The sequence below is a fragment of the Mesoplodon densirostris genome, chromosome 11, assembly GCF_025265405.1.
Source record: "Mesoplodon densirostris isolate mMesDen1 chromosome 11, mMesDen1 primary haplotype, whole genome shotgun sequence".
Lineage (NCBI taxonomy): Eukaryota > Metazoa > Chordata > Mammalia > Artiodactyla > Ziphiidae > Mesoplodon > Mesoplodon densirostris.
In genome coordinates, this window is record NC_082671.1 from 32,421,801 (window position 1) to 32,436,131 (window position 14,331).

General features: G+C 36.3%; 1 protein-coding gene across 1 annotated transcript in view; it reads left to right on the top strand.

Annotated features, from left to right (window-relative positions):
- Nucleotides 1-14,331, top strand: part of PTPRR (protein tyrosine phosphatase receptor type R) — a 290,101-nt gene that overhangs the window by 25,853 nt on the left and 249,917 nt on the right. Inside the window, exon 2 of the mRNA XM_060112268.1 lies at nt 9,595-9,893. Coding sequence (XP_059968251.1) covers nt 9,595-9,893 — 299 coding nt within the window. The remainder of the gene's footprint in view (nt 1-9,594; nt 9,894-14,331) is intronic.

Below are 14,331 nucleotides of genomic sequence, written 5' to 3' on the forward strand. Positions count from 1 at the left end.
TCACAAGTCACTGACACTGATTTAAACACCTGCAATACAAGGATTTATTCTGAGAGGGTGTATGCAAGGCCATTCTACCTTGTGCATCTAGGAATTACCAACATTGAATTTGAAATAATGAATCATAATGTACTCAAATTTAACATTGTAATTTTATACATTTCTCTTTCCTTTGTTGAAGATCTCTTCACAGATTATCAAGGTCATATCCAGAATGAAATTTCAATTGTGGAATTTTATGAACATCAAAACTGGTCATTCTCATGTAAATGTTCCTCCTATGATAAACGTACTTTTATTTTAAATGCAGATAAGTATCTTTGACAAGCTATTCACTAAACATTCTGTGAGAGATGCTCTGTCCCTTAGAAGTGGAGAAAATTGTCACTGAGCTCTCAGTGAAGATGAGGAATCCTACTATACATCTCATATCAACTTTCTCTCTCATTCTTTACAAGAACTCTTTCAATCCTTCTCCATTCTCCTGGAACCTCCAGTCCTTCTTACCTCATCCTCTCTCTTATGATTCATTCCCTTCTGCACAGAGAAGATAGAAGCTATCAGAAGAAAACTTGCTCAACTTCCAACACCAAACCCATTAACATCCTTCATTTTCCCACCTCTCCCTTATCCCCATATTATAATGGAAGAAATACCTCCCTGCCATCCAAACCTCATCCCCTTGCCTGTGCTCTGGATCCCACCTCCTCAAATCTTCTGGGGGAGCTCAGTCTGCAGATTACCCATCTGCTTTCTCCTATATTTTCAACCACTCCTTCTCAACTAGCTCCTTCCCTTTAAGGATTGAATGTACTCAGATCTCTTCTATCTTGAAAAAAAATCCCTCAACCCTCCTTCCCTTCCTGATAACACACTGTGATTGTCGTATCACACCCAAGCTGGTTGCAAAAGTTGTCATATGTGTTGTTTCTCATTTATCTCCCACTTGATCTTCGATCCAATTACATCTAGCTTTCTCCTACATACAGACACTGAAACTACTTTCTATACATTTATCAATCATTTGTTAATGAGATAGATTTCTATTTAGTGATGAAAAAAGATGTTTTGATACAGATTTGAATGAAAAAAGTAGCTGACAAAACATAACAAAGCATAATCTATAGACTTTTTTGGTGTATATAGTTCTATGAATTTTAGCACATATATAGATTCATGTAATCACAACACAGAAAAGTTCAATCGCCCCAAAAAACTCCTTAATGCAATCTCCCTGCTCCTCAACTGATAAACCCTAATAACCATTCATCTTTCCTCCATCACTAGATTTTTTTCTTTTCAAGAATGTTCTATAAATGTAATCATGAGACTTTTTGCAACTGTCTTCCTTTACTCAGCCTAATGCCTTTGGGATTCATCCAAGTTGTTTTGAGCATCAATAGTTCATTTTTTTAAATTGATGAGCAATATTCCATTATCTAGATATATGTTTGTTTTCCATTCATCCATTGAAGGACAATTAAGTTGTTTCCATTTGAGAGCAGTTATGAATACAGCTGCTACAAAAATTTGTTTACTGAGTATTGTTAGTATTTTTCATTTTAGCAATTCTAAGAGGTATGTGGTGATATCATGTCACAGTGTTAATATGCATTTCCTTACTGGGCAAATATTCATGTGCCTATTTGCCATTCGTGTATTTTTTTTTTTTTTTTTTTTTTTTTGAGGTACGCAGGCCTCTCACTGCTGTGGCCTCTCCCGTTGCAGAGCACAGGCTCTGGACGCGCAGGCTCAGCGGCCATGCCTCATGGGCCCAGCCGCTCCACGGCATGTGGGATCTTCCCGGACCGGGGCACGAACCCGTGTCCCCTGCATCAGCAGGCGGACTCTCAACCACTGCGCCACCAGGGAAGCCCCATTCATGTATCTTTAATAATGTGTCTGTTCAAATCTTTAGCCCATTTTTTAAAAATAATTGGTTTGTTTTCTTGTTTGTTGAGTTTTTCGAGTTCTTTATTTTTTCTCATTATTAGTCCTTTGTTGGATATGTGATTTACAATTGTCTCCCACTGTGTAGCTTGCTGTTTTATTCTCTTATCAGTGTCTTTCACAGAGCAAAACATTTTTATTTTGCTGCAGTCCAATTTATCAATGTTTTCCCTTATGGATTGTGATTTTGGTGTCGTATCTAAGAACTCTTTGCCTAACCCTAGTTATACAAATTTTCTCCTGTATTTTCTACTAAAAGTTTTATAGTCATACATTATAAGTTTAAATCTGTGATCCTTTTTGAGTTCATTTTTGTATGAACTCAAAGATTCATTTTGTGTAAAGGTTCATTTTGTTGTGAACAGTTGTCCTATACTTCCAATATCATTTTGAAAAGACTATCTTTTATTGTTTTTGCATCTTTGTCAAAAATCAAATGATGACTTTTTTTCAGGATCTATTTTTGAACTCTATTTTGTTCCATTGATTTATGTACCTCTTCCTTTTCTAATACCACACTATATTGATTACTAATTACTTACTATTAGCTTTACAGTAAGTCAGAATTGGGCAGTATTATTCTGCCACCTTTATTCTTCATTTTAAAAATTGTTTCAGCTATTCTATTTTAGAATCAATCTCCCTCTTATATATATATATATAATTATATACATATAAAATTATATATAATATGTATTGTATATAATTATGCATATTATATATATAATTCTGCTTGAATTTTAACTGTAATAGGGATAATTAACATCCTCATTATGCAGAGTCTTCCAATTCATGAGCACAGTATGTCTGTCTATTTATTCAGGTCTTCTTGTTTTACTTTCTCAGCATTTTGTAGTTTTCAGTATATATATCCTGTACATGTTTTGTTAGAATTATACCTAAATATTTTATTTTTTGCAACTGTTGTAGATTTGTTTAAATTTCAGTTTTGAATTGTACATTGCTAGCTTAGAAAATGCCATTGATTTTCATAGGTTGACATTATATTCTATTAACTTGCTAAACTCACCTGATCTACAAAAATTTTGATGAGTTCCTTAGGATTTTATACAGAGACAATCATGCTATCTGCAAATAGAACAATTTTGTTTCTTCTTGTCCAATATGTATGGCTTTTACTTCTTTTCTTTGTTTTATGGCAGTAACTAGGACTTTCATTCAGTACAGCATTGTATAGAAGTTTTAAGAGTATCATACTTGCCTTGTCCTCTATCTTAAGGGAAGGAAACATTCAGTCTTTCACCATTAAACCTAATGTTAACTGTGGGGTTTTGTGCAGGTGCCTTTTACAAGATTGAAGAAGTTCCCTTCTATTTCTAGTTTGCTTAACTTTTTTACTATGCGTTGATGTGAATTTTGTCAAATGCTTTTTCTGCATCAGTTGGTATGATGTGATTTTCCTTTGTTAGACTGTCAATATGATGGATTACATTGATTGGTTTTCAAATATTGAAGCAGCCTTACATTCCCAGAATAAGCCTTACTTGGTTATGGTGTATTATCCTTTATATTTCTTCATTCAGTTTGCTAATACTTTCTTAAGGAGTTTTGCATCTGTATTCATGAGTGAAATTAGTCTATAGTTTGTTTGGTTTTTTTTGGTACTGACTTTTTCTTGTTTTGTTATCAGAGTAATTTTGGCCTCATAAATGATTTGGGGAGTGTGCCCTTCTCTTCTATTTTCTGGGAGAGGTTGTTTGGAATTGAAGTTAATTTTTTCTTTAAATGTTTAAATTTACCAGTGAAACTATTTGATCCTGAAGATTTATTTTTCAGAAAACAAATTTAAGTAGGAATTCAATTTCTTTTATAATTTTAGGACAATTCAGGTCAGGTATTTCATCTTGGGTGAGTTTCTTTAGTTTGTGGGTTTTGAGGAATTGGTCATTTCATCTAAATTGTTGAATGTATATGCAAAGGATTATACATAGTATTCTCCTATTACCCTTTTCATGTCTACTGAGTATGTAGTGATTTTCTTTCATCTGATTTTGGTAATTTGTGTCTTCTGTATTTCTTTGTCAATCTTGCTAGAGTTTTATCAATTTATTGATGTTTTTCAAAGAATCAGCTTTTGTCTCATTGATTTTTCTCTATTGTTTTCCTATTTTCAATGTAATTATTTCTGCTTTTAACTTTTTAATTTCTTTCCTCTGTATACTTTACATTTATTTTGCTCTTTTTTTCCCTCATTTCTTAAAGTGGAAGCTTAGATTCTAATATAAGCATTTATGCTATAAATTTTCCTCTAAGCACTGCTTCAACTGCATCCCACAAATTATGGTGTTGTATTTATTTTCTCCTGGAGATGTCTTTGTCTGCACTTTGGTGTCCACTATGGGTTGGCTAGAGGATACTGGGGGCAGGGGGAGATGGTAAACTTACTAATGATGTTGTGGAATTTTGAATTCTGTTCTTCATCACCAATCTCTCTGCTACTGTTTACTTTCCAGAGTTCTCAAATACCTGTTTTATGCATTTTGTTCAGGTTTTATAGCTCTGATTAATGTAAGCGACAAGGCGGAGTGTGTTTGCTCCATCTTACCCAGACTCAGAATCTTTCATACCCTTTTAAACCCTTTAAAATTATTTTACTTTTGTTCAAGGACTCAACAGGGAGGGTGCTTTGCTTTGTGCTTCTAGAATGCTGTCCCCAAACCTTTTCCATGTTGAATCTGGTCCTTTGAATATCCAGGCTCAGCTGTCCACTGATGAATTTTAAAGCAGTAAATCCTATGTAAGTGTTCAGGGTTGTCTTGTTTGAAGTCTCAGACTGTCAGTGACACTGGACACTGACAATCACAGATTCTTGGTATACTCTTCCCATGGCTTCCATACTTCCACAGTCTCTAATTTTTCTTCATCCTCCAGCTGCTCCTTAAATGTGGTCTCCTCTGGGTCTTTGCTGCAGACTCATAATTCTTCTCATTCCACAAGGCAGTCTCATCACTCAAGCACTCAGTTTTCCATTACTATGGTTATGGTTTTTAAGTATTTATCTCTAGTCCAGAACTTTCTTCTGAGTTCCACATAAACATAATTGCTTTCTAGATGTTTCTGCTTCTTTATATTGTAGGCACCACAGAATCACATTTCTCTGTCTCAGTAAAGGGCACCTCCATACATTGGGTTGCTGACTAGAAATAGAATTATCCTTAAATATCTACTGTTGGTTCCTTCCTACAACATTAACTCAATAACTGAATTTATTCCCCCTTTTTTTTTTTGGTCAATTCCTATGTCTTAACACTTCTGGAATTTGTCTCTGCTTTGTCCCTCTACTGCCACCTTGTCTGGGCTATTCTCCTGTCATCTAAAATATTTTACCTGGTACCTTTGCACTTAGTCTTGCTTACTCCCAATCCATTTTCTTGTATAGCCAGAGTAGTTTTTGAGAAATATAAATTTTATAATATCACTTCCCTCCTTAAATCTTGTAAAATGTTCAATTTTTCTAATGCTTCATGTCTTCAATGCTATTAAAGGTATTTTACAACCTATCATGTTATCCTCAGTATCACTCAGTCTTTCTGCATTAGTGTCCTGTTGCTGCATGACAAATTGCCCTAAAATTTATCAGATTAAAACAATATATATTTATTATTTCTCAGCTTCTGTGAGTCAGAAATCTGGCCGTGACTTAACTGAGACTTCTGCTTCAAGGTGTCTCGTAAGACTTCAGTTAAAGTGTTGGCCTGCACTAGGCTCCTAGGAGAAGATTCAACTGAGGAAAGACTTGCTTCCAAGCTCATTTACATAATAACTGGCAGGATTCAGTTCCTCAGTCGTTGTTGCAACTGAGAGCCTCAGTTCTTCCCTGGATTTTGGCTAGAAGCCTCCTTCTTCACATGGACCACTCCAACATGGCAACTTGCTTCATCAAAGTCAGCTGGCATTTCCCAGCAACACAGAAGTCACATCTTTTTTAGCAGGAATGCTAAATGACATCCCATCACCTGTTGGTTAGAAGTAAGTCAAGAGCAAGACCTTGCTCACTCTCAATGGGCATGAATGCCAGTAGGTATGGGTCTTAGAGTCCCATCTGAAGAGTCCACTACAATCTCTTACCTTCTTTTTCTTATCTCCTCTCTTAATTTCTCTGTGCTGCTTTCTGAATTATTACCGAAACTTTTCCAACTTACCAATTCTCTATTCAGTGGTGTCTAGTCTACTGTCTAACCCATATATTGCATTTCATCAATTATGATATTTTTCATTTCTACGATTTCCACTTGGATTGAAACATGCCTGTTCTCTTTTCCTCAAATACCTTATTCTTATTTTTCTCTTTATCTCTTTGGATGTTTTAATTAACTTATTTTGAAGGCCCCTTTATTTTTCCCTTTTATTTATAAGATAAGAATCTTTTCCCTTTTATTTATAAGATAAGAATCTTCCTACTTCTCCATCTTCTGACCATCTCTCAAGGCAATATTCACCATGTACCTTGTAATTTTTTAAGTCTATGAGTGTGTCTTCAGTGTGACTTAGCTTGCATGGAAACACGTGGAAATTCCATTTATGTTCTAGTTTCTAGAGACATCACTATAAGATTGATTTTTCAGTTGCTTCTGTCTAAGACCTTATAATGCATACAGGTTCTAAAACATTTTTTTTCTTAATCTTCTATGAACTACTATTTCTTGGTTTTCCTCCTACTTTACTACCATTCCTTCTCATTTATCTTTGCTGGCTCCATTTCATTCAGCTCCTTGACACTAAATATTGTAATTCTACCAGGAGTTCTGTCCTATATACTCTTCTCTTCTCAATCAATCTCCAGTCACTTGACTTTAAATTTTATCTGCATTGGATGACACAAATCTCTCTCTCTCTCCAACCATGAACTAAACATTTATTAAGTTTCTAATTCAACATCTCCACTTTGATATTTAATAGACATCTTAATCTTAACATTTCCAAAATGTTTACTTGAGTATATTTATAATGTCAAAGTGAAGGAGGTGATGATAGAGGGGTAATGTTTGAAGACAGAAAAAATAAAACTTATTCCAGATACTAGCTTGGTGGTCCTCAACTTCAGGGTTGGAATGTGAGAAAATTTCAATTAGAAATCCAGATTTGTAGGCTACATATCCAGAGATCTGCTATGGTAGTTCTAGGCTAAGATCTGTGAATCTGCATCTTAATATCCTAGATAATTCTGATGTAGGGATCTAAGCACAACACTTTGGAAAACTTTTTCTTACCTAATAGCTATGGTGGGGTTCCTAATATTGTGCTGCCATCTTGGTTCTCATTACTCAAGGACAAAGCAGGACTAAGTCCTTTCACGTATACGACTGGATAGGGCTGGGAAATTTTAGTTGTGTTTCAACTGCACTTAAAATTAGATTTTTTTACCTTTCCCTGTAGGCCAATTTTAGCACAAGAGACATTTGTTAGTTGGACTCACCTATTCTATTTACATAAGGTGGCTCTGAAAAGGTTTTCTGTGATTGACATCATATAAAAAGAAAGGTTGAAGATAACTGTAATTTTCTCAGTTCTCCATTCATTTTTCCCTTCCTCATAAATCTGCATTCTCTGACCTTCTGAGCTGCTTCTCTTTCCTAGTGAAATTCTTCGCCATCCCCCACTATGGGTTTTTTTGGTTTTCCGAATCTTGCAAGCATTTTTTGCATGTTAATTTTTATTAACATGACTATTTCAATAGCACTATCATGTTAGATACAGTTGCCATGCTACTGAATGTTATAGATTCCTCTTTTTGGTAGGAGAACCATTCCCTCAGATGAAACACCCAAATTCATTCAAGTATGCAGTATGCCTTTCCTGAAACAAGAGACCATCTTTAAATGAGGAGTATTTAAAAAGTCAACTAGGATAAAAATAATATGTGTGCTCTATTTCTTAACCCCAAGATGACCATTCATTGTTACTCTTCACAATGTCAGACTCAGTCCTTTAATAGGGAAGAGAGGAAACTTCATCTGTAGTATAGAAATGCTGTAGGACACTATAGTATCATTTAGTGAATTACTTTTAGTAAAATACTAAACAAACAATTGTGGTCAGAAAGTTAATATACATCTAAAATATTTTAGCCCTATTCTCCATTAATAAAACTGCAAGAATATTAACAGTGAAGGACCGTATTCATTTAAATATGTTCCTAATGACAATGTCATTACCAAATCTGAGGAATTCTTTTTTCATTCAGAGAAACAAAGTTTACAGTCATTTCAAGGTCACACTGTCCAATCATCATCTTTGGCAAATTATGGTAGCTTGATTTTTTTTCTTTTTTAAGTTACAGTCAATTCAGCGTGCTCAGGATTGAAGACATGAGGACTAGTTTCTCTTGGGTTGGCCAAAATTTTCGTTCAGGTTTTCTGTAACACCTTAAGGAAAAACCCAAATGAATTTTTTGGCCAACCCAATATGACTATCTCAGAATTCACGTGAAATGTATTTGTGATTTGAATGCTGTAAAAGCCTAAAGTCCCTGGGACCCAATGATTTCCAAACTATTACATCATGGTGAAAGCACTTGAGCTGACTGAAAAAATAACCTGTCTTCCTATCTCTAAGTGAAATTTGACAGCATACTGGTAAGACAGGATTGCTGAAGGTGCTAGAAATATATACTGGTCACAGAGGCTCGATGGATGGAAAAAGCTGTAAAAACTAGCAATTCCTCTACTATAAATATTCAGTAAGAATTCTAGGCACCCCAGAATTCTTATAAAAGGAGGGAAGTAATCGTCTAAGGACAGCACTTGTACAGCTATTGTTGCCATAGGCATACCCAGGGAAAATCTGTGGTGCCTAGGGTTGCTAGGACAGTGTGGGTGGCATTACTATGTTGTGATCTATTCAATCTGCTTATCATCTTATACAGAAGGTCTTAAATTTACTTTTCTAATTGGTGTTTGACCTAGTGATATACTTTTGACTCACATGTGTATGTTATCTGTTTCCTCCTGTGGCCAATGACAAATAGGAAAAAGTTATTCAAGTTAGTGGATATTTACCTAACAGAAGAAATAAAGGAGCATGTACTACTTTATCTAGATGACCATATTACTAAGTAAGAAGGAGAGAATGGATATCATTACACAACTGGAAGTTGCTACCACAATGCGTATACTTAGATTCCTGCCCTTAGTCAGCTTAAAATAGTCTATAAGTATCTTAAAAATTGCACATTGATTATAAGTAGGATAAAAGAAGTATAAAATAAGAATTGTGTGAAATGCTATTGATTAAAGGGAAGAAAACTTGAATATGATATAAATGCTTGTCATTTGAGGAACAGTTAGGGCATCCAAGAAGAGCTGCTCAACGGGGTATTCCGACCATGAGCTTAGATAAAGGAGGAAATTCCTAACAAAAAGAGGCATTAGAATATCTTTTAAATAGAACTTTTTCAACTATACCCACTTCTGTCCACCCAAAGTCTCTGAGATGCCTCCATACCACCAAGTGTGTTCTCTTTGTCGGGGATAATGGAGCAGGGACAAAAATGGAGATGAACTGATCTAAATCCTTCACAAGTCTTAAAGCTTCCTAAGAACCAGTAATTCTCTTTATCAGATATTCTATTCAACTTACTGAATAAGGTCTTTGATTTTCGTTTCTGTTTCTTCCCCCTTTCAGGGTGCCTTTCAAGAAATAATGATCACTTTTTGGCAATTCATCAGAAGAAGAGTGGGAAGCCAGCTTTTATTTATCACCATTCACAAGACATTGAGAAAAGCCTGGATATAGCTCCACAAAAGATACAGAAACATAGCTACCATTCCTCTTCTAAAGCTCAAATAAGCAAACGCCACCAAATTGTTAATTCAGCATTTCCTAGACCTGCATATGACCCATCTCTCAATCTGCTGGCCATGGCTGGTCAAGACCTTGAAGTGGAAAACCTTCCAATCCCAGCAGCAAATGTGATTGTGGTGGTAAGTATTGCATTTAACTGATGCTCATCTGATGGTTTCCTCTGTGGTTGATACTTTAAAACAAACAAACAAAACCTAATAGTGAATAGTTATCATTGGATCTCAATGACTATTTACCATAGCACTTCTTATTCTCTGGTATTTCTTTTTTGTTACTTGATTATTATCTGTTGGCTTCCTCTTGAACGTAAGCCCATAAAATAAGAAACCTTGTCTGTATCTTCTCTACACAGCACAATGCAAGGTGCATAGTAGGTGTTTAAAAATTTGAACAAAAAATTGCTTCAGGAAGTCCTTACAGTTATGTTGAATCATATCCTGTATGGAGCCTCCTGACTTCTATGATAATCTGTTTTAAGCAGATAGGCCTGAGTCTCAGTTTATGTAAATAAATAGTACTTATTAAAGATCTTCTGGTCACTTGACTCAAATTACAAGAAATGAAGAGACCCTGAAAGGGAGAGAGTGATGTACAGGGAGGAGAGTTTTCTATAACTGGAGTAGATAAGATGGTTTGGAAGTAATTGATGGATAATATTCCTAATATCACTGAACAAGCATCACCTTTTATTAATCAAGGTGATGTAATGGGTCCATTTTTGTATTCTTAGGGTATGTAACCAGGCCAGAGGTTCCCAATTTGTGGAAGTATCATAGTTTAAACACATGCTAAGGTTGACACACTGTTTGGACTATAGTCCCTCTCGAGTTTAAAATTACAATAGGAGGATCCACATTAAAACTACAAGTCAGTAGCTAAATGGTTGTTAATTGCATTTCTGCCCCCAACCATAACCAAATATGTTGACTTTTAAGGCAAGATGATTCAATGAAACCATGTTTGCATTTTGGCAACCTCTCTATAAACCTAATGTAATTAAAATTAATAAGCTTTTTCCCTTTTCTTTATTTTTTTTATCTACTACATATAGAACACTTAGTATTGAGAATCAAAGATCCATTCATTGATGTTTTCAACTAGCATCCATTCAATATTTATTATGGGGCCTCCCTGGTGGCGCAGTGGTTGGGAGTCCGCCTGCCGATGCAGGGGATACGGGTTCGTGCCCCGGTCTGGGAGGATCCCATATGCTGCGGAGCAGCTGGGCCCGTGAGCCATGGCCGCTAGGCCTGCGCATCCGGAGCCTGTGCTCCGCAACGGGAGAGGCCACAACAGTGAGAGGCCCACATACCGCAAAAAGAAAAAAATATATATATATATTTATTATGATCTGGCCATCGTTCGGGGTATCTAGAAATACCCATCATTTGGGGCATCCACAAGTGAAATGGAGTCTCTAGTTTTGCTTGGGAAATGTCTGGGGAGAAATGTTGGTAAGCCAATAAAAATCATAAATAGAGAACATAAGATGAGCTCTTGTTATGAGAAAATATGTGGGTCCTTTGGCCTCCTGAAATACTTGAACAAATTTTCTGCATTTACATGAGTAACAGATGTTCTGAAGGTGAAAGCCATGCACTCTGTCTATTGAGTGAAGACAAATGATGTTAATAATGTCGCTGTATATGGATATGCATGTGCTAATGCTCAGGCTCAGGAGAGATATTTCCTCTAGTGACCATCATCCACCCATATCATCAACTCTTAAAGTCACTGTGAGTTATGGATCAAGAGGTTTGTTCTATCTTATAATGTCATGTACTGTATAGTTAATTTAATATTATGGAGAATAAAAGGCATCAGTGAGGAACTCTGGCAGGTCATTTCACTTTTAGCTCATTTGTGGTTTGGAGATTCATGAAGAAGCTGTGCTTTTTCTTTTGGGTGATGATGACATGAAGGCAATGGGCGATTTTGCGGCATTAGCCTTCCCTAACCTCTCTTGATCTAGTCTCTAATGGTGCCATGGCTCTGGTGGCTTGCAACAACCATTGCTAGTGCTAATGTTTCCTGTAATCCACTTACATTACTTATGCACATGGTGATTTAGTAGGAAAACCAAGGAAGTGGAGTTATTTTTAAATAAATCAATAATTTTCAGCTTACTCAAAAAGGCAGAGGGTCAACATTTAACCAAGTATCAGCGGGTTTGAATGTTCATGTTTTACAGAAAAGAGATTTAGGAATGGAACATACATGATGAAAGGGAGATATTTCAGCTGCTAAATGATTTTGGTGGAGTAATTGATATGTGTTTGCTATGTGTGTGTGTGTAATATATGGTACCAAAAGAATTCTTGTGGTACCAAAGAATTATTTTGTGGCTTAATTTATACCAAAATGAGCAGTATTAATGAGTATTCATTTCCTGAATTGGGGAAATTATTGTGATTTTTTCTTTTAGCCAGAGTAAAAAGCCACTCCCAACTTCCAAAATATACAAGTACATAACTTTTCAATCTTCCTAGCTCAGAGGAGAGATCACTTGTTTCTTTCTCTCTCACTTGTTTCTGACATCATCAAAGCCATGAGTTTTAAAATTAAAAATTTAACAGGAACATGAAAGATGCATGTATCCCTCATCCTTTCCTGATTCCCAATTTCTGGCACAAAGCATTTCATGAGAACATTTGTCCACAAATGAATTTTTTCCTTTATCTTCTTTCTTTTAGAGTCAGGAAAATATGCAGTTTATTTATTCCAAGGAGAGGACAGCACAATTAGAATGTTTATCCCAAAACATTCTAATTATGTTCCAGAGGTTCAATTAAGAAGCTGTTATTAATATTTTTGTACAAATGCAATATACAGGGAATATGAAATGTCCTCAAGGTCAAGGCTGTGGTGGGAGAAAAAAAAATGGCTTTAACCAAATGTGTGCTGAGAATTCCATCAATATACATTAGGCCACAAGTCTACCACTTTAGGAAGGAGGGAACCCTGGGGTGTGAGGGAAAATGGTAGAGTGGAAGCAGATGCAGGCTTTTCCAGTTCAGCAAGTTCAGCATAGGTTGCTGGGTGAAGAACATTTTAGCTTGGGCAAAGTATGAGAGAACTGGGGAATAAGTAGGCTTTGGAATATAAAGGATGGGGAGATTATGGATTACTCCTTTCCTTGAAGGAAGGAAAATAAAGGGAAGGAATAGGAGGAAAGGTGGAAGAAGAGGAGGAGGAGGAGGAAGGAAAGGGGAGGAGAAGGACGGGAGGGGAGGGAAGGGAAGGGGAAAGGGAAGGGGACAGGAGAGGAAGGAAGGGAGGGATGGAGGGAGGGAAGGAGGGAAGAGAGGGAGAAGGAGAAAGGAGGAGAAAAGAGAAGATATAGTGGCAGTTTTGGGGGCAGTGGGAAGACTTCTGTGAGCACATGAGAAGATGATGGGGAGTCTCCAAGAGCCTGAAATGGTCGCTGTGAGATTCCTAGAATCCTGAAGCTTCTTGTCTTGCTCACCCAGACCATCACCCAGACAGACATTCTCTTGTTTTTTGACACGAAACATTCTTTGTAAAGATTTTTATCAAGTGGTTGATTTCAAAGACCATTAAAGCCAAAAGCTCTGGATAACTCTGTGTTTCAGTTACATCCTGAGTTCTGGTTTATGCCTCTCCTCAACTTGGTTCTGCTGTTGACCAGGTTTTTGAGTTTCATCTTGCAGGTAAACAGGTAATTCCTAGATGTGATCTGAAGGGCTTTGAAAGTCTTGCCTTCTTATTTCTTTGCTACAGTAAATAAATTTTGTAGCATTTAGTGTGTTATGTGATGTGGATAAATAATTGTTTTTTAATAGACAAATTAGTTTAATCATAATTTTGTATTAGTATAGTGAATGTCCCAAAAGGTGAGTTTAAGCTGTATAACTACCCCTGGAATTCTTCCATGTCAGGGAAGGCTTAATGGTTAAGAATATTTTGTAGCAAGTGACAAGAACCCAATCAGAACTAAAGAACATTTCATGGTTCAAATAACAACACTTCTGTAGTATATCTAGCTTTAGGTATAGTTTGATCGAGGGCTCAAATAATTGGCCAGGATCAATCTCCCATCTCTGCTTTCCATGGAGTGACTTTATTCTCAGACTGATTCTGTCTTTTTTCATCTTATCATGGTTTCCTGAAACTCCTGGAGTTTTATCCTTGGAGGTTCATATTCAGTGGGAAAGAATGAGTCTTTCACAACTGTCAGTAATATCCTGAGCATCCCTATAGACCAATTTAAGTTAATTACTTACTTCATCCCTGAACAGTTTGTGGCCAGGTGATAAAATAAGGCAAATTATTTCAAACCTAAACCATATGCCTCACCCCGAGAGCATCCCTAAAAACCCATAATCTGTTTATGAGAGGGGAGGTTACCTGAATAAAAACTGGGACACTATTAACAACCAAAGGCAGAATAGACCCCAGATAGCAGCTAAATGTATACTAAAGCAGAGATCTAGACTGCAGTTTTTACTAAGACATGATAACCCCTTCAAGAAATAATGAGGATATGACAGCTTACAACTTGGCCTCAAGAATATGATTCTTGTACAAAAACATGGG